Here is a 21036-nt window from a genome sequence, read left to right as displayed (position 1 = left end):
CTGCTCCTCCTGCATGTTCACACTGGAGAGCGTATGCACTGCCACAAATTAACAGTGCAGTAAGGAGTGGAGGGACTGCTGCAAAATTTGAAAGGAGAGCCCAATTCTTGTAGACAATAGAGAGACCCGCCACTACTCCCTCATGCGTTGCTGTGAATTTTAGCAATTTTAGCAACCTCTGCAAAGGGTAGTGCTTAGAAGCAAAACATTCTGAAGAAACAGTTCCCAGTGTTGTGAGGCAGTAAGTTCCTCAATTTAATTCTGTGCTGTTAAAATGTACTTCCTTTTGCTTATTTTATATTCTGTTACCCGGTAATTGCAATGGGCTCTCTCTTTTAAGAACAAAGGAAAGCTCCAGGAGAATCAGTCATTTCCTATTCACGTTTTCTACATAATATTTGAGGTTTTTTTGTTCCAGTCCTATACCTCCAGTCATTTTCTTTGCTTCAAGCTGAAGAAATCTTGGCTATTTAACCATTTGTGGCTATTTCATATATCCTGTGATTAGCAGGACTATTTCTAAAGTTCTTTCACAAGCTTGTGTTCACAGTCTTTCCTCTAGTTCCAACTGTGACATTATAAACTACAGATATTTGCTGAGTTGCTTTAGGGCTCTAGGTCCACACCAGCTGGGCCTGATAGTCATTGATAATCAGCTCCTTTCATTCCTGTACAGTTCATGCTTTGACACTGGCAGCTCCTTGACACTTTTCCCTCCACCAAGTTTCCAAGAAGTCTATTTTAAACCAATATGCTCTCTGTCTTCAAATCTTTTGCAAATAGGGACAAACAGTAAGAGACTAGAGCATTGTGTATCTGCCAGAACACTGGTGGTGATGTCTCCTTAGTAAATCTTGTGTTTAAGTAGAAGTGCTGCAAGGAACCTAACTAAAGACCTCCTGCATTCATGCACAATCTCTTTCACAGTTATCTGTGAACTCCAGCAGGTGTGGTGGCTTTTCTCATGCTTCATAATCCATTTAACCCTGGATTAACAGGATATAATTTAACCCCTTATTTTCACTCGCCTTTCCTAAAACCTTGTATTCCCATCACAAATCCCACATTATTACCAACAATCTGTATGTTCAGAAGAGCTCCTTTGAACACTTCTGCAGCCTGACCAGAGTGCGGTACCTGTTATACGGTAACACAAGCAGTTCCCAGCCAGTGTGACTAGGATGGCATAAACCAGGATGACAGCTCCCAAGTAGAATAAACTCCTCTGCTCTCCCTGTCCTGCGTCCGCCACATAAGGCTCTGCATGTATTTACAGAGCTCCTTGCAGAAAGGAGGCATTCTGGAGCCAAGCACACACACACGCCGTCCTTTACTCACACACCCATAGCAGGGCACATCTCAGATCTCCACCCCTGCCACGGTGCAGAGCATCACAGAGACACAAGTTGTACTTCAAGTGCTCCAGAGAGCCACAGAAACTCAGAAAGAGAATTCCTTGGAGCTACTGCCAGCTGCAGGGGAGATCAGAGGAGGCAGTCACAACATGCCTCTCAACAGTTACTGTTATTTCCACAGAGATAAAGGAGTCGGCCTGAAACCTGCTGGAGGAATACTTATCACTCTTGAGCTTGGGATCTTGAGGAGCTTGTTTTGCCAAGCTGTATTCAAAGCTGTGTTGCGAATGTTCCCAGGCATCATGGTTCTCTCCTTATGAGGGTAAAAGAGCAAAATAACTGTAATCTTCCTTTTGTTCTTTTGCAGTTTGATGGTTGTGATGATTATTCTGAAACATTAACAGCAATGGATTATGGGTTTCACACCTTTCGCAGCATCTTGAACAACTGGAGTTATACTCTATTAAGTATTTATTCTTACAATTTGACATGATGGCTGGTGAGTTCACTTCTGAGTAAACTATCTCCTATTTTCTATTACTATTGCCTGGTACTCTGCAGTCAGTGCACTGCTGTGGTCACTGCTGGTCCTGTGATGTGAAAATTCAGGACTGATAACTTCATGAATGCTTAGTATTTCTGTGGAACTGGCACTGGAAGGGTGGGCCATAAACCAACTTCCATGAAGCAGCCTGGACCTTAGACTGATGGAAGCAAGCCTCAGCATCTTGAAACAGTAGTGATTTAAGAGAGTCTTTTCATTAGGTCAGGATTACCCCTCCCCCTCCCACCCCCCCAAACAAGAAGAGAATAGAATGCAAGTTTCTTCCTGGTGCTGAAGAACACTCTCAGGTACTTCTCCACAGCAAGGACATTTCTCTTGTAAATCTTATTTCGGTGTTGAACTGAAATGAGATGGGGAAGAGGTAGCGAGAATGATGTCAAGAGGTTTCTTAGCTGTGTACTACAATTTTCAACTGCACTCAGTGGAAGAGGGTAAAGCGGCTTCCAAGGAAAGCACCTGGCAGCCTAGTGCCAGGGTTGTTCTGGAGCCCGCCAGCATGTCTGTAGATGTTACACTGTGCACTGCCAAACTTAGGTCAAATACTGACCTGAGCTGTAACTCAGGAAGTTCTCAGTGTTGCAACCAAGTTACTTATGGTGCAGTAGTATATGCAGTCTTCAAGGCAACTCTCTGTAGGTGATATGCTCTACAGTAAGCAGGGAGATAGCAACCTAATCCCAGAGGGCATGCAGTACCACTGGAATCTTGTTTGGGAAGTGAAAGGCACTCACAGGCTAATTGCTGGCCCACTTGGAGACCCTCAAAGCCCTCCGTGGCATCTTAAGTGTCAGGTATTTCTTGTAAGAACAGGAAGTGTGTGCAACCACGTGCCAGGCCCAGATGTTGATCCAGCTTCTGTCATAACTTGCATGACAGGTCTTCTTCACCCTGTCAGACCTCTGTATCTCAGATTACATCTCCAGGGAAAGCTTGTTAATGAAGGGTATTCTCTGTCCCCACCGTTGGTCACAGATGAATGACAAGGTTTTTAGTGTGCTAGTGCTGAAACATCATTTTCTTTCACAAGTCTGAATCTCTACAATTCTTATTTATTCTGCAGGACATCAACAATTCCACGGGCTCCTCAAATAATCTGACATTTACTGGTGTTGAGGATACATCATCAATTAAGAGAGGGCCTAAGGCCGTGCAGAACAATCCTGCTCTGCCAGATATCCTTGTCTCTTGCATATGCCTAAAATCCTGTTTGAAAGGGAGATGAGCTCCATCTCTCTAAGCGTACAACTCCTGTTTGGGAAGTCAAGCCACATCTCACCTATGACAGTAGTTGGTGAAATCTGGGTTCATAGAACTCCTTCGGGTCTTTGGTTGTATCATCTCCATTGTTTCCGCTTCACATGTCCTCCCCAGGTCAACCTCCTCTAGGTCTGACCCCACGCTCACACTGATGCAGGAAGACTTTTGGTCTTGCTAAGCATACACTGAGCATTTGCTGAGGGTTTCTCCCAGAAAAAGGTAGATAGACTGAGCTCAGCTTTACAGAATATCAGCACAGTGCAGGACAGACTAAGGTTAACAACTTCAGGCTTTGATTTCAGCCTTTCGAAAACTGTGTCCAGTGAAAATCCTCACAGAGAAGGGCAGGACTGTATAGACAGCTGTGGTTCAAGAGCCACTTCATTTGGTCCCAGCTACCAGAGTTCAAAAACCAAAGCACATTCTAAGTGATTCTCAGAAGAGTTAAGAAAGCTGAATCTACATTATGTATGTTAATCAAACAGCACAAACCAGTTCTCCTGAGAAGTTCCGAAGGCTAATCACAAGTGTCACATAAAATTACAGTTGCAGTATATTTAATCTCTGTATAAACCTCTTAACACTGTACAACAACAGTAGGATAGACAAATATTTATGCCTTATTGCAAGGAACATAAACATTTATTTAGTTCTCTCAACAGAATATTTTTTTTTCCAGTCTGAGACTGGATGTCTAATAGACTTAACAAATCATTCTAGAGTCCCAGCAATTTTAACTGATGTTCTACAGGAATACATAAATGACATTTGAAGTCCTGTATGATACCTGGTTTTGTCTCACATTTGAAATGATACTTGAAGAACCATTATAACCTATGCCAAATAAGGAATGAGGAAATTTTATGATTACCTGGGATAAAGTAGCTACAAATTTGTTCTTGCAAAATCGACTCATTGTAATCTAAGGTATCACAAAAAAGTACGTTGTTTTGCAAGATTTAGCTCCGTTTTAAAACTGGATGTCTGATATGCATATGAAATGCCTGAATATACTCAGCACACAAATCCAACTGGATTTTTCCATTAGGAAGATTATTTTTTTCTTATTAAAATTTACCGCCAGGTTTTAAAAATAATTAAGGCAAAGGAGACGACAAACAATAACTGCATCACTTCTGTTTAATTTACAATACTCCGTTTCTGCTGCTAAAGTATAATTTCATTATAGCACTTTAACCTAGACAAACACGATGGCATTTTTAATTTGGATAAGGTAGCTTTGCCTTAAAATTCCTTGTTGAATGAAGACAAAAAAAAAAAAAGCGAGCCAGCAAAATTACCCCAGATGTTACACAGGAGTTTATGTAACACATTACTAAACTACTTTTTGAGGCTCAGTATCTTGAATATCAACCTTTTGAACCAAAATTCATGCTTCAGAGAAAGCTGTGACACAAATTTGATCTTAATGACAGTTTTCCTTATAGTTTGTACTTAAATTCCATTCAGAGACTCTAAATTAAATAGCAGATCAGAAAACAACATAGGCTGGACATTTTAAAACTTTTTGCCCCAGAAATGCTTTCAAGAGCCACATGTTTGGGATAAGAGGCCAACACCACATCCTTTAAAAAAACCCAAAGTATCACAATTTTGGGATGATTCCTAGAGGCAATAAGGTGTGTGCACAGCTCTTGAATGGTCTACTTTGATGTAAAAACAACTCTTTCCTTTCCTTTCTCATTCTAACTTCTGCACAAATACCCCTCACCTTGATTCTCATGCATTAGGTACTGGTAACAGCAGAGAAAAAAAATGACTATACGTACAGATATATATATATATCTGTGCGCGTGCATGTGCACTTACACATTCCCATATATTTTTCAAGGTTTGCTTTCTACCAGGTAAAATACTGTAATGCACAAGTAAACCAAACAGCAGGTACTGTCACTAGGACATATATCACAGCCACATTCACAAGACCTTCTCCCATAAAACATGCTAGTTAAATACATTTTATTTGGTCAATAACTGTCTGGAAAAAAAGTAAAACTACTTCTGGTATCTGTGGGTTTTTTATTTCTTTCAAATTGTAGCCCTTGTAACCCAGTTTTAGTTTCTATTGATTAAACATCAGCAAATCTGAAGGAGAAAACAAGCAAGTTAAGAAAACCTGTTGAAAAAGTCTGGTTTGGGTCTTTTAACACAAATATTTATCCAGGTGGTACATATTCATCTCCACAATTAAACATAAACTCTTTGGTACACCTTTGAGTAAAATCTTTCTCCTGGTAGAACATCATCTTTTCAGTGTCTTTATTCCTTATTTTGACAATGAATTTAATCCTCTTAGGAGGGTAAAGTGACAGAGCTAGAAAGTTCGGGGAAAAAAGCCACACACACATGAACCAATATTACTCAATCACCTGAACAACACTGACCTGCTGTTCTAGGACACATTCACAGGGTCAGCTTTACAGGTAGAATGAAAATAATTAAATCCAATCCAGACTCCACGCTAACACTCTTCCTCCTCACTTTCAAAGAAGTAAATGCAGAGACACAGCTAAATCTTCTGTTCTAATAGAGGAAATTTAAAGAATTCCCAATCTAAACAGTAAATCTAAATAAAATTCCTGTTACTCTTTACTCCAAAGAGAGTCCTCTTTTCCATATCACCTAATTTTACCCTACTGTTAATTATTTATTCAACAATGAACCTTCCTCTAAATAACTAAGACAGACAAGAATTTTGAGTCTACACAGTGGGCACAAAATGAAATAGGAGCTACTTGTCTGAAAAACTTTTTACTATTCAGTAATCTAGCTTTCCATACATCAGTAAATTCTTTGGCCTTCCCTCCTCTAAGCTGATGAAATGGAAGTTCAACCTCTCAGCAAAAGTTGCAGGTTAGGAAACTTAGGATACAGTTTGGAAGACAGGAGGTGAAAGATAAGAACATCTTTCTTTCAAACTTAAGGCCGTCCCTAAAATAGATCACTTTCCTCCCAATGAGGACTGCTTTTTCCAGGGCTCTTTACAACATCCTCTGCATCACCAGAGTGCCTGTTGTCACACACAGACATATCATACCAAGCATGGCAACCTGAGGGTGAACCTACCTTACTGAAAGTAAGTTCAGTTTTCAAAGCTGGAATAAAGATCCTTGTGGCATTAGTAAATCAATCTATCCTTCGATAAGATCTTCAAGCAGTTGCATTATTTATACTGGTTTCACGTTTATTGACAGTAGGACTATCTGCATCTACTGATGCTGTGAATGTCTTAATAAATTACAGCCCCTTGGAGAGGGGACCTTTAGGGCAGGTAAAAAATATGTATGAATGGCTTCTGTTCCATGTAGCTAGAAGAATCCAGTAGTGTCCTTTACCCAGAGACAAACTAACATATTACACAGAGGAGGAGAAGCAGCAGCAGCAAGAATTACATTGGCCTGGTTTTAAAAACACTTGGCAAAGCAGCATTCAGGGCAAATTCCAATCTCATTAGCTTCAAAAACCCAATTAACGAGCCATTGTATAAGGAAGGGCTTGATGAAGCAGCATGACAGCTACTTGCGTCCTCTTTATCTTTTGAACTCAAATACACATTTTTGTTTTCCTTGCTGTTTAAAGACAAAAAGTACCACATTTAATGAAAAAAGACTTTACTGAAAAAGCCATGTGGGCTTGCCTGGTAATAGCCCCAGCTAACAAAGTATCCTTTGACTTCTGCTTACTCAAAGAAGGAATTATTGATGTTGAGAGAAAGGAAAAAGGAGGGAAGACAGAATACTTGGCTAGTGTATCTGACACCAAAAACATCTTTATCAATTCAGTGAAGTACTTGAGCCTGAAAACATGATTTGAAAGCAAGAACTCCTGTTAGAATATTCTGTTGCAGAAAAAATTAAAAAATGCAACACCCTAAAATTGGTATGAGAATTCGCACTATGTTCTTGCCCACCGAGAAGTGGCAGTGCAGTCATGATTCAGTGACCTAGCAGAACCGCACTGCTCCAGCTGCACGCTTGGCACAGATGCTTGGCTCCAGGGGAAGAACGACACTTTTATACCTTTGTGATCACTGTCCAATCTTCTGCTCAGAGAGACTCAATCTGCTGACAATACAAAACAACTCCATTAGGCCAGCCTGAGAAACCTCCAGCACTAGTATCTGCTTTTACATCAAGCTTCTGATAAATCAGAGCTGCACAGATCATGACAGATCACTTTGTTATGCAAATAACGCATTTCAAAACAGTCTGAAAGTGAAATAATCCATGGGAAAGGCTGACTCCCAAATCTACTCTAGAAGCTTTCCAATAGTCCTGTTAATCTGAAAATGCTGATGTCATCAAGGCATCCACACACGATGCCTCCATTACAGATCTACTGACAAAAGAACTAAGAGGAAATACTTTTACCAGATGTTATAACCTTTTTCAAAACATTTGCGTACGTAAAGCTGTATTTGCCTCCTGCAATACTACATACTAATAGCATACTGCTCCAGATTTCTAACTCCAGTAACATCTCTTTACAGCACAGAAAGTTACTTTATGCCGATGCTTGTTAAAGTGGCAATGAGATGACACACCACATTCAATTCACTTTAGAGCTCATGAATTACTGCGTATTGTACCTGTGTCTAGTTGTATCAATTAAGAAAAAAATCCATGGGAAAAAATCCATTCTGAAATTAAACCACCATTCACACTAAAGCCAATTTTCTCATTTGTTCACTGAAGAAAGATGCCATTAATGTCCCTCATGGTGTGAAAAGTATCAGCATAACAAGAACTGCCCCCAAATTTCCCCTTTGCTTTAGCAGATTTTTGTTATTCTAACTACAGCTCTTCAGAGTTGTTACATGCCCCTTCAGCTGAAAGATCAATAGCAACTTGTGTGGAGAACTCCACAATGCGTTAAGAGATTGAGTACATTGTTCCAGGAAATGTCAAGCCTTAATTGGTGTGACTGACCACAGCCTCAGGCAGGCACTGAACTGTATTGTCTCCACACCAGTGAAAAACCCAACATCACCTTCAGGATGCTCCTCCATTATCCCTCCCCCTTTTTTTCTTCTCCCCCTTTTAACAATTAACCTGACAAGGCCTTCTTTCTGCAGTCACTCAGAGGAGTGTTTTACTACATGTTAAAAGACAAGATATGTATTGAAAGTAGCAATTTTATTTGAGTTAAAATTATTTACAAAAACCCAAAGACATACTTCATGAAACTGGTACAAACTATTTTTCCTGCCGTTGGCTTTTGCTCCAAAGATCACAGCTGAGAAATACTGTATAAAATAAAAATAGGATTGGATTCAGAAAAGTACTCTACGGTTCTAATTTCCAATTGAGAGTATTTACACAAATATTTACAATGGAAAAAAAGTTACTTTAAAACTTTAATTTGCAAGTTGGCCTCAAGTACCCTTTAATGCAGAGTTATTTGAGGGTCTAACACACAAAAGCGCACTGCAGTTCACAGGGTGATTTCTCCCCCCACCCTCAAAAAAACCAACCTGCATTTGTCAGTGCTTGACAATTACATTTTTTAAAAAACTGTTAAACACTGAGGTAAATCAATTCCCAAACAATTACCAGTGTAACAAAGAAAGGTAGTTGTCCCTGCTTTCCCCCATCATCACATCCATATTTCATTTTCTCTTACCATCTCTCCACAGAACACTACATAATCAATTTGTAATTCCATTATAAGTGAAAAATCTCTAAAATCAGAAAACTAGATGGGCAAAATATTCAGTAATTTCCTCCTGATGCAGATCACTTACATACAGCTTCTCTCTCTCACTCTCTCTCTCAATACTGAGGTTTTTTTAAACAAAGGGGAATACAACCTCAAAAACTTTTCTAAGTTACACTGATATACTAGGTTTTAGAAGGTGATGAGAGAAAACGCAAAAAAGTATGACCAACATAGGATTTTTGCCGCTAATCAGTTACTTCCTTACAGAATTTCCAACAATCTGCATTATCAAAAATAGGAAGACATAGAAGGCAGCCACTGTATGTAAAAAATTTACAGCTGGCACTGATACAAAAGCACAAGTTCTTAACTTTATACATGGAGATAACACAAGATCTAAAAGTAGGTTAGATTTCCTGTTATTTCCCCCTCATTATACATAGAACTAATATTTTTATGGCTTCAAGTTTTACAAATTCAATGGAACAACATGATTCAACTACCTATACAGGTATTTAAAAGTGTCAATGAAGCAGATCTCAACAGTCTGCAAATATTCAAGACCAGCTTAATAAAAATAATTACCAATTCTGTTGGCCTGAATAATGAGTGCAAGAAAAAAAATTGCTAAAAAAAGTCATGTATTTTCTGGGATTCTTTGTTCCACTTAAGTCTTCAAACACAATGCTTTGCTGTGAACTAGACCTCAGACTGAACAAAATCTTAGCTATATCAGCAATTTAAGGCTTTGTGTTGTATGCATTTAAACTCTGTCATGCTACAGAAGAATGAAATGGAAAGATTATGTCAGCTGGAAACATTAATCCCCCTTGGTGTTTTAGCTTCTCTAAAATTCTTCCCCCTAAAACATCCAAATTCTTTGTACTGAGCATGATAAAATACATCGTGAGTGCTTCCTTAAAACAACTTAAAACAACATTTGAAAGTTTTTGCTCATTAGAAGTGTAAACTGCCCTGGGACTGAATATCTTTTTTTTAATTCTTTTTTTTTCTTTTTTCCTTTTTTTTTTTTCTTTTTTTTTAAAGAGAGCACAACTTTTTACAGTTACTCTTTCTTTTGTGGATAACATACCCTCAAATGGCTTTGTGTGTTTATGGGCTTGCATGCTTCTTGGAACTAGAAAGTGTTATGGTCTATCAGTTTACAGTACATGGGCCATGACAATTTTAGAACTGAGAAATAGTTCAACAACCTAATTTCAGTCAAAACAGTATAAAAAATAAACTATCCAATCCTCACCTCTTTGGATTCCAACAAATTTATATATAGACAGTAGTTAAAATCACAAAAGTATTTAAAAATTTATATTTTATGATTTTGGAATAATCTAGTAATAAAAAAGCAAGAGCTAATTGAACTCAAATAGGAGCAGTGCTGCTGTCCAGAACTTCTTTATTAGAACATTTGTTTGATACCTCAGTAGCTAAGCTGCCTTTGCACCTGGCTGGCATGAAACAGTGGCTCAACAGTAAACAGCAGTTGCACTATCAGCAGCAAGTTTTTCCCCTTGAAACTTGTCACGAACAAAGCAAGAAAAAAAGATAGGGAGGGTAAACCCTGACAAAAATATTTAAATACTGCACTGCATCATAAACAGCATGGTTTCTTTATTTATTTTCCTCAGAACCTTTTTCCCCTCATTTTTGATAGTTGCAGATTGAAGTAGTAACTGTCTTCTAGAAAATGCTGAATGCGTGGTTAAGAAACCAGGTAGCCTTAAAAATCCAAACACGAATGACACAGATGAATGCTCTTGTTATATCCTTCAAGGACTTCTTTCATGACTTCTTCTTTTGTCTAAGGGTAGCTCCAGCATTAGAGTGCCTGCAGCGGAAGTTAAGTATCTAGCAGTGTTCCAAGTATTCAATCACCCTAGAGATAGATTTCTGGCCCGTTGTTCCAACAGCACACTGGAAAATGTAATAGAAAACAGAAGTAACAAACAAGCACTCGTAATACCTCTTTAAAATATTTGAGATCTATGCTCATTTCAGAATTTTGGTATTTAGAATTATGTATCAGTAAAAGCAGCTAGGTTCAAGCAGAGGATTCCAAGTATTTTCCCAATCAGTCACAATCAAGTGGAATGAAAGCTTCATTCAATTTACTACCAAAATAAGGACAAATGGATTTTCAGTATTTAAAAACAGAAAATCAACCTGTGCTCTTCTAAAGACACAAATTGAAAAACGTTAAATGCTTCTAAAAACGTATGGACTATTAACAGAAAACATAATTACAAAAATATCTACATACCTCAATTTAAAATATATATTACTTACAGTAAGATTCATAAAACTGAGAAATTTTTTGAGCATTTCAGTCATTATCGAGAAGTCCCCTTCAGGTAAGTACTCCCTCACAGTAGTCACATTGATCTAAGAAACAAAACAATCTATTTTGATTTGGGAAATATTTTTCTGACACAGAACTATGTTACTCTGCATGTGAGGTGTCATAAGAGAAGTATATTTATTCATAGCATTACTAAGATAGCTATTGCTCTCGTATCTCTATGATGTAAGTCTCTCTTAAGTAATACTTGTATTTATGGTGTTTGTGTTTCTAGGAAACAACAATTGCTAAGATTTGTTGTTGTTGTTATTTTTTTTTTTCATTAAAGATCATTACTACCGTCAGACCTCCCCAGGACCCACAAGATCACAAGAACTAAAAACCCCACCATACTACTCTCCTGACATGGAGAGCATCTCCCTTCACAATTGTTAAGGGTTGAGAATTACTGAACTTAACTACTGTCAGTATCACTCCAAACACTAAAATTGGATGGAGCTTATCAGTCACAAGGTGCAGAACAGCACATTAAATACCATTTCTGCCATCACGGTAAATTTGAACAAGCCTTAAGGCAGGTCTGAACCTCATTTTCATTTGAGCATATATCTGATGGGAGAGTTTATGAAGTTCTCAACTGTCAGAGTTCCACATTTTAAAGTTTTAACTTCAGCTTTCTATTATGTATTTCCAACCCGAGGCAATCACCCTCAACTAATGCGGACAAACCAAATTTCGGGTAGCTTCAATAGAGGAAAAAAAATAAAGCAGACTGATGAAAAAAACCAAACCAAAACACCTCCAATGTTAACTTGCTTATCAAAACTACTGAAAAATAAAGCAAACTTTTATAACTATAGAACAGGCAACCAAGTTTGCCTTTCCAAAGAAGTTCATTTGTGGGCTAAGACTAACAACAAAGGGGAGAGAGGCAGAAGAGGTTCAATACTCAGTTCCAACTGTTTTTGATAAACATACCGATCCTCAGAAAATTTGTTTTGGATTGAATACCTCTGGCAACTTTCCATAGAACTATATACGTTAAGTGTAGCTTCATCAGTGGACTAGCTCACGTTGAACCTTAATTTAATAAACCCATTTCAATACTGCAAATTATTACTTTACTAAAAACTGTATTGGACTTAAGAGCAAGTTATTGACATATTCCCTTACTGGACTCTCTTGGCAGAGACAGCCTAGAAGCAATGCTGTGTATGAGGCCACAATGCAGTCTTCCATGTGCTTCCCAGCATGCTGAAGAGCTGTAAAGAGAGGCAACCAAGTGTATTGTATTCTCTAAGCAGCTGGTATCTTCCACTGCTTCAAATACAATCTTTCATTATCACTTCTCAGAATTGTTTTTTCTCAAACAAAATGAGCTTTTGGACTGAGATTTCAGAAGCAAGAATTACACAAACTCTGCATTTACTAACTCAGCAACACATTCTTGAACAAAAAAAGGGTGTTCATTCGCTTTCAATTCATTCCATTGTGTGGTATTTTATTATTATTTGCCATTTCAATGTGCAAACTATATGCTTAGAACACCAAAACACAAATATAAATGTTTCATGTGATATTATAAGCCAGTAAGACTTCCACCAAAAGAAGTGTATTGTATTAAGGATAACAGATACAGCACTTCTTGATAATGACTCGGCATTTTTTGACAAACCACAAATAGCTGCAGGCACCAGTTGATGGAGCTACAATAAGGAGGAAGGACATAAAGCAAGGTTGGAAAAAGCAATACAGCACACCTACTATTAGAAGATTAAAACACTATTAGAAGTAATACATCGCACCTGCCATTAGAAAATTAAATGAGAAGGACCGATGCTTCTGACCTTCCAGAGAAACTACATAACTCTGCTTAGAGATATTTAAATTCCTGGAGTGAACTACCAAAGATACAGCACATCAAGGCATTACACAGATACCTACGACACCACCAACAGAGTGAGAAGACCTCAGACACAAAGAAGATGGGGACAGAAGAAGAATACGTGCAAATAAGGACAGGAGGAAAAAACTCTAAAAGCGGCATGAAACAAGAATGGGTCACAATACCCTGGAAAACAAAATTAAGGCAGATAACTTTCAAGGGCTGTTTCAGTAGAACAAGATAAAGGCTTAAAAGCCATCCCTTTCCGAATATTTATTACACAGAATGTTCCCTAAAAAAAGGTTTGTGTTGTTTTGGAGGTTTTGTTTGTTTTTTAAGGAACTGACAGAAGGTACTATTAAGAAAATAAAAAGTAGCATAACTTCTTCCACTTCTGCTTCACCTCTGAACTGCTCCTACTTATGATCTGTATCAGTTTCACCTGGGGAATATGCTGAGGAAATCTCAGCCCAAGAGACTGCATGTAGATAGGAAGCAAATTTATGCAATCACAGAGTTCTTTGCCTTTTCTGAGCTCATCACAATCAGACAACATACCTTTATTAAGATCAAGTTCTTCATCATCTTCTTCCTTCTTATCTTTCTCTTCCGTACTATCTGGCTTTTCTGTGGAGACCCACTGTATCTCCCCACTTGTCTCTTGCCATTCCCCACTCTTATCGTGCTGAGCAGTAGGAGCTTCTTTAATCAATTCATCTGTCTGGCTCTCGGCCAGCTGTGCTGCTCGCTCACGCTCTAGAAAGAGCTAGTGGAGAAAATTTCAAAAGAATTTCTATTATAAATTAAACCCTAAACACATTGCATTAATACTTGAAACCTTATTTCCCCTTCACAATTCACCCCTTAATACAGTTAGTCTTCAACACTTTTCTTAACAATAGCCTTTTCTTCTTCAAACGAAAATATAATGTATCCCAACACTAATGCTGCGCTCCACAGAAAAGGCCTCCTCCACCCCTCCTCAGCACTGACCCAGTTGGCAAGCTCCTCTTGGGCATTGTAAATGTTTAGTCATTTTCTTTGAGACACAGCTCGAAGAGCAAAAGTTGACATATTTTCCTGTCCGTTTTTGTTCTCTAGCAATCCTCATTTTCTTTTCATGCTTACTATCCCCTCTTTGCTCTCTTAGCTTTTCCCTTGATATGTAAAAAGCAAAAATTTGAAAGTAATTTAAAATGACTTCTCAAGGATGTGACTGAACCAGCAATGTCACCAGTTTTAATACTGCTTTGCTGAGCTGTACACATTAAGATAATTAACACTATTTTTATTGTTGATATTTTTTGTTTGCTGATGGACAGTTATTTCACATAGTTAAACAGAAGAACTGTGAAAAGCATCCATAAAATTATCACTACTGAAATAAATGGGCCATAATTTAAAATCCGTTCAACTCCCTTATTTCAGCTAGGATGGTGGAACTTGTTCACCAAAATTATTGGTGGATTTTTTTTAACAAGTTACTGAATACAACATTTAAGAACGCAGTTTCACATCCATATTCATTATAAGAGCAATAAAATAAAGATGTAAAGAACAATACATAAAGTTTTTTATTCAAAGTTGCAAACTCCTGAAAAGATAGTACTTAAAAAAAAAATCTATGGAAGCAAAGTACATAAGATAAGAGTAACTTACAATTTTTACAGCTGGTTTAAAACAAAACAGAAGTAAACCATTTAGGAACAAGAAAACTAGAAATAAACTGTATAGGAACAAGACAGCTTTATGGAGCCTGAGAGCAGCCTTTGGATACCTGTAATAATGATACCACTGTCTTTTACCAGGAAAGCTGTTTCTGTAATGGACAGTACTGAAAAAGTCAAAGAAGTGGGGGGAGAGGAGGGCCACTCACAATGTTGTACTATTACTGCAAATACTAAAGAGAAAAAAATTCTGACAAATCTTCATTGTTGAGTTCTCCCTTCTCCCTTGACAGTCTGACAATAAGAAATGGTAACTATTACCAGAAAAACACATTTCTTACCTGCACTAAAGCCTGAACAGCATCAATCTGTCCGGTTATCTTTAGGCTATCATCTCCTTCTCCCGTACAGAATGAGTCAAAAGAACATGATGTTTCCATATTGACAAGACAGTGTCTGTTCCGAGCACTGTATTCTACCAGATTGATCAACAGACCCAATCCCTGCAAGAATTGGAGAGTTGAACAGGATTATACACATTAAAAAAGGATAATTTAGCAAAAAGAAACTATTCAGATAAATGTCTTCTTTATGCCTTATCTTTCTGGGGATACATAACTTACTGACACACCTTTATAAAACAGTTCGAAGGATCAGGATTTAAAGAAATACGAGGCAAAACTGAGATTCCTGCACACTACAACTTGACGCAGGAATCTCCATTTTTCCAATTCTAAACACGAAAACATTCTCAATGTTTTTAAAGATGTGATTTCATTTATAGATTAGGGATTCAGGTATCCAACCTTCAGCTTATAGTCTTAAAAGTCCTTTCGCATACACAATTTCACCGTTGCTATTTAGGCCACACAGACCCATTTTACATAAGCTGGGGTAAATTTGACAAAGCCTTTATTTCAAACAATTACATCCACTGTATTTCTAAAGTTGAAAAGACACTTGAAAATGAGGTAATTCACATTTATTTAGCTAAATGTCTTTGTTCATCTAGCAGTGCACTTTTCTCACCAAACACATGGAAAATTATTAGAGCTCAAAACCACCAAATCCTTACAGAAACCTTCTTTAAGTACCTCAGTAAGTACATATATGGTTAATGAAAACTGTAGAGGCTGCTTCTTAATTATGAACTAGAGTAGTTAAAAGCACAAGAAGGGGGCAAATCATTTTACATTAATGTAATAACTACAATAGCTTACCAGCACCCGAATATCAAATCTCTGTTCTTGAGGTAGGAACTTTGGAACCTGAAGCACACAATTCATAGCTGTGCCTATCAGACCATCTTGTTCACCTGTTTTTGTACTACCCCATTCTGTAAACAAAAAGAGTTTAGAGGCTCAATTTTTAACATCCTCATTTTCATCATCATAAGCAGATGGATAAAAACCTTCTGGCCCTAAAGATGAACTGGACTCTCTTGGCCAAAGCAGGCATCTTAACACTTAATATCTGCAATTACTCATCCAATCTGCAAAGACAAATTACTGATTACTGTAAAGCAAGCACCTACCACACAAAACTTTTATTGCACTGTACATGGTAAAAACATAATCGGTATAAGAAAAGGGTTTACATTAACTTATTATTTTATGCTTTCACACAGGACATGAAAAATGTTGTTTGTTTTACCGTTATCATTTGTTAGGTTGAGCAAGACGCCAATGATGGCCCTCATGCAGTCTTCTACTGCTTTACCCACATGGTTAGTTACATTCTGGTGAGGCAGAAGCTTATTGTCTGGCAAACAGATACTGTCTTCAGCACGATTATATCGCTGGATTAACTCCTCACAATGCTGCAGTGCTCTGCAGGGAGAAGATGCAGAACAAAATTACACTGACAACATACAGAACATTCCACCCTTATACTCATTTCACCAGGAAAAAAACTTAATACAGAGCTTAAGCAGAATTCTTCTGATGCTCAGATGCCCTGTCTGTAGTGAAAGATTAAATAAATTTATTACCTATAAAATCGTTCCTGAGCTCAACTGAAATTGTGAAAACAAAAAACTAGGAAGGCTTTGTGGCTTAGAGCTTTATCAGCTTGAGATTTCAAGAGCAAAAGTCAATTTTTCTTTGCAACTTCATCACATGGTCTTACAAGATAACTCCTCTCCCTACAAAGCCAGCCTCTCACATCCTCTCACCATCGAGGCACAACATTATTCTGACAGTATTATTGAAATGTTCTCTTATTCTATCCTCGGAGGTATCTCTATTCTGTAAGAAATAAATAATGTGACCTTGTAGCAGTAAAACCTTAATCTCATAACGCTACTGGACCACAGGCTTGATTTAACTGCATGACATTAGTTTGATGTCAAACTGACAACACTGATTTTGATTACAAACAAAACTAAAAATATATATTGGTCTAAATAGCATAGTAAACAGTGTTGCGGTGTTTTTTGGTTTTTGTTTGTTTGTTTTTTTTAATTGAAAGAAATACTCAAAATATCTAACCTACAACCATGAAATTATGTTTCCAATGAGGTCTGCAGACTCAAATTTTCAGCTTAATTTGTTTTCTTATGAAGAGCAGTACAAGAGGGATAAGCTCTGCCAGTCAACAGAGACCTCACCCAGATTGATAAATGGGCTAGAGGTGTTTGCACAAACATCTTTGCCAGGGGGAACAGCCAAGAACAGACTTTTGCTATGCTTATTCTTAGTTACACTGTCAATTCTGTTATGCTCCATTTCAGCAAACACTTAAGCATAATGAAAACACATTACACAAATGTAGCTTCCCAACTGCCCTCTTCTGTGTTCATATTATCTTGGTACTGAAGAGCTGAATCCAGTTTGCAGCTTCTACAGAAGCAACACTAACAGCACTACATATGGGTAGTATTCAGGTAGTTACCCATACCCTCATATAAAATAACTGCAGCATTACTTAATGAAAAGCAACAGTGGAAATTGTGGGGTTTCTGCTCCCTAGAATCTTCTGGTATAACAAATACATTTTTTTCCCCTATCACGTGCAGTGCTCTGCAAAAATGTCTTTTTGTTACAACTTACTTAGCTGAGGAGACTATGAGTTGCGAGTCTTTGTATGCTATCAGATAGCTCTGATTTTCTGGATTATGCACAGTAACCTAAAAAGGGGAGGAGAAAGCAATATTAAAAATAAGACTTTTTTTACTTGAAAGAGAAGCATTCCCTTCCACTATCAGCCCACTTTATTCAGTTCCACATTTCTTGGTTATTAACCAGTGTAAACTTCTACTTTTCACTGTGCAGTATTTCCTTGGGAGTTTTCACCTTGTAATTAATCACAAAAAATTGTAGCACTGAAGATAAAGCCATTTTCCCTGATACAGTAAGTATAGAAACCGTGTTGCAGAATGTTCTGCCACAGCAAAAACCTGTGAATCTATATCCTGGGACTACAGTGTCCCATACATGTGTATGTAAATATATATAAAAATATAACACAGAATACTATTAATACATAATGGTATTTTTACGACTTGACATCGGCTCCACTTCTGAGAGCTTATTATGCATTCAACCACAAAAGTCTAGTTTTTCCTTTACTTCCCTGATTGAAATTCAGAATCCATTTTCAGAAAAATTTCTTCTCTTAAATTTGCATGATTTGGTGCACTGATTTTTGTTGTCTCTTCTAAGTTCTTAAGGATCTTGCTATATCACAAACCACCCTCAAGTTCAATTTTGAATATTCTACCACTAAACAAGGCTTTTCTAGCGTTGCTTGGCAATTCCCTCTATCAAATATAAAAGCAGAAAGTGGATCTAAAAATTTTTCTCTCACTGTTCAGAAGGCAGGTAAAGAGCTAAGTGCCATTAATTTTTACATAAGCACCCTTGAATTAGTACTCAGCAATTGCTCTCAGTTTTTAGCTTACTTTTACACTATCTTTGGGTCTGTCCTTCTTTTCTGGGAAGAAAACAAGCTACTGCTTGATTTGGGTTTAAGGTATTCGTTAAGATCCATTGACCTGTACTCTGAACCTGAACATTGCTTTCTTATGCGTGGAGATGTATTGCTAAAACAACCCTACACTCTTCTGCTTGCTTACCTTATCACAATACTAAAAGAGTAACACCAGTAACAAATATGAAACTCAACAAAAAAAGGCATTATAGGGAAGCATATGCTCACAATTCCTGTCAACTAAGCTCTACAAAAGTACTATGTATTTTAACTCTGTTCAAAGTTCTGACAAAAAATATTTACCATCTCAATATACATGCTCAACTGGTTACAGGACTAGTTTGACTTCCAGGCACTTTCCTCTTTCAGCTCTTAGCCAGCTGCTGTTTGAAAGTAGCAATTCTTATAACATATATCAATTTATTGCTTCTAAGAAAATATTGCTTTTATAGGGATGCGTTATTACTGCACACACACACTACAGGGTCAAACTCGCACCCATGAACAGCAGCTGTTTGTAGGAACTTAAGAAAAAGCATTCAGTTACTCTTACCAATATTAAACTTGCAAAGTTATAAATATATTCAGAATAGTAAAAGAAATTCTCAAACAAGCATTCCAGAACACTGATAAAAATCAGATGAGAAGGTTAGTATCTTCTATAAAAAATAAGCAACATCATAGCATTATTGTGTAACTATAGATTGAAAGAATGTAACACAGACAAGGTCTGGTTAAGAAAAAACAGTTTTCAGAAATGCAATGCATCTGCTAATACTCACACTTTCTAAGACCCGTAAACATCTTTCTGCACCCCATAAGGAAGCAACCAATTTCTCTTCATCTTCATCACTGCTTAGGTGATCCACACATTCTTTAACTAAACAACAAAAAGAAGTTGTTTTCCACTGTCAGCAAGAGGTTTTCAAAAGCCAAGCGTACACACTTAACTAGCTACTCAGAGAGCTGCTATCAACCTTGTTTTACACTTTACAAAACTCTACTGCTAGAAAACAATCACGAATACATGATCAGCATTCCAAAATTTTTCATTTCCCCAAGTAAATAAAAAAAATCCACCCTTACAATTCTGTCTTCATAAGTTTGTGATTGTTGCCAATCATTACCTATCTGTATATTTTATTTTCTACTGACAACAAAGAGATTGTACAGCACAGAGGTGTTCCTTAACCGTAACGCAGTTTTGTAGAAGAGAAAAAAGTTACAGCATACACACCCTCCCCACACTTTACAAGTCAGAAACCGTGTGCAAGTTGAATGCTTTCATCTCTTCAATCCTTCTTTTGTCCACCTCTCTGCTTAAGACCAAAGTTTAATTCAGCTCAAGAATTCACTTCAGAAATGTCCCTCTTCCTATCTGAGAGATGCTGATCCAAAAAACTTAACCAAGACCTATCTTTAAAAATAACGAAATATCTGAGATATTTAGTTAAAAAAATATCAGGCCTGAAAATAATTCTAGAAGACTGTAAAGGAGATTTTACTCTACAATAGTGTGCTATATTTGTGTGTAGTACGGAGATATGTAACACCGTAATCTGTGTTCTGTCTATAAACTTAAGCCATTTTAATCTCACACATTTTATGCAATATTACACACATTCTGTTTAACCTTAAAACTACTTTCAATCCTACATGCAACAGATGAAAGTCACTGATATTTTACGGTGACTTGATATCAAATTGCGTACGTTGTTTTTAAAATTGCTGAGAAAAAATATGTTTCCATTTTTAATCACAGCAAATGAACATTAGGGAAAGCAAACATTTTAGTAAGATTCACTATTTTTTCACTCTGCCAAAGAAGCATCTACAATATACCTTTATCTACAATATGATCAAGACCACCTAGAAGTCGCAGTTCTTCTTTAAACCAGTCTCCGGCTCGTTTTGAGGTGAGCGACAGTAATGTCTCCATTGCCAAATGGCCAGTCTGAAAGAGTTAGGTTCCAGAATTAGTGAAAGCCTCATATGCAGCTGTAGCCAATATATCAAATCATACAAATACACGACACATAAACACAAAAAGGTGTTTATAGGTTCTGAGTAGAACCACCACCAGAGGGAGCAAGAACAGATTGAACAATACACATATCTTTAAAAAAATAGACTGATAAAAACACTGATAAAAAGGTACTCTGCCTTTTTAACTGTTTCTTGATTTTATTAGTAGATTAGAAAACCTAAGCAGCCACCTTTCACCTGTTTCTCTTGTTATCAAAAGAAACAGGTGGAGGAAGGAAATGGACAAATCCCGTCAAGCAGGAAAAAAAACAAGAAAAGCCACAGTGAACACTGCTTCTCTGTCTCCCAGATACATTGGCTCTGCTGCTTGTAAAACACATTTGAATCTAACATAG

At 37.4% G+C, this 21036-nt stretch overlaps 1 protein-coding gene across 1 annotated transcript; it reads right to left on the bottom strand.

The window, feature by feature from the left end:
* Positions 1 to 9884: 9884 nt before the first annotated feature.
* LOC104471751 (wings apart-like protein homolog) lies at positions 9885 to 20827 on the bottom strand. The gene is made up of 10 exons (XM_010087214.1): positions 20498 to 20827; positions 19438 to 19535; positions 17776 to 17852; positions 16379 to 16554; positions 15946 to 16061; positions 15067 to 15228; positions 13617 to 13824; positions 12347 to 12435; positions 11161 to 11256; positions 9885 to 10788 (listed from the first exon to the last, which is right to left on the bottom strand). Exons 1-10 carry the CDS (start codon positions 20592 to 20594, stop codon positions 10723 to 10725), a joined length of 1185 nt encoding a protein of 394 aa, XP_010085516.1. The 5' UTR covers positions 20595 to 20827; the 3' UTR covers positions 9885 to 10722.
* Between the last annotated feature and the right edge of the window lie 209 nt (positions 20828 to 21036).

Source organism: Pterocles gutturalis, unplaced genomic scaffold (genome assembly GCF_000699245.1).
Source record: "Pterocles gutturalis isolate BGI_N339 unplaced genomic scaffold, ASM69924v1 Scaffold53466, whole genome shotgun sequence".
NCBI classification, from domain to species: domain Eukaryota; kingdom Metazoa; phylum Chordata; class Aves; order Pterocliformes; family Pteroclidae; genus Pterocles; species Pterocles gutturalis.
Note: the sequence above shows the minus strand (reverse complement) of the source record. Positions and strands in the feature narration are given on the sequence as shown.

Bases quoted from the DNA above. Each gene is read 5' to 3' on its own strand.
- LOC104471751 (XM_010087214.1), bottom strand. From the start codon at position 20,594: ATGGAGACATTACTGTCGCTCACCTCAAAACGAGCCGGAGACTGGTTT. The intron at 16,555-17,775 runs GTAAGTTGTAAC...TTCTCCCTGCAG, and splicing joins CTCATAGTCTCCTCAGCTAA to AGCACTGCAGCATTGTGAGG. The intron at 13,825-15,066 runs GTAAGAAATGTG...TTTCTCCACTAG, and splicing joins CTGTTCAGGCTTTAGTGCAG to CTCTTTCTAGAGCGTGAGCG.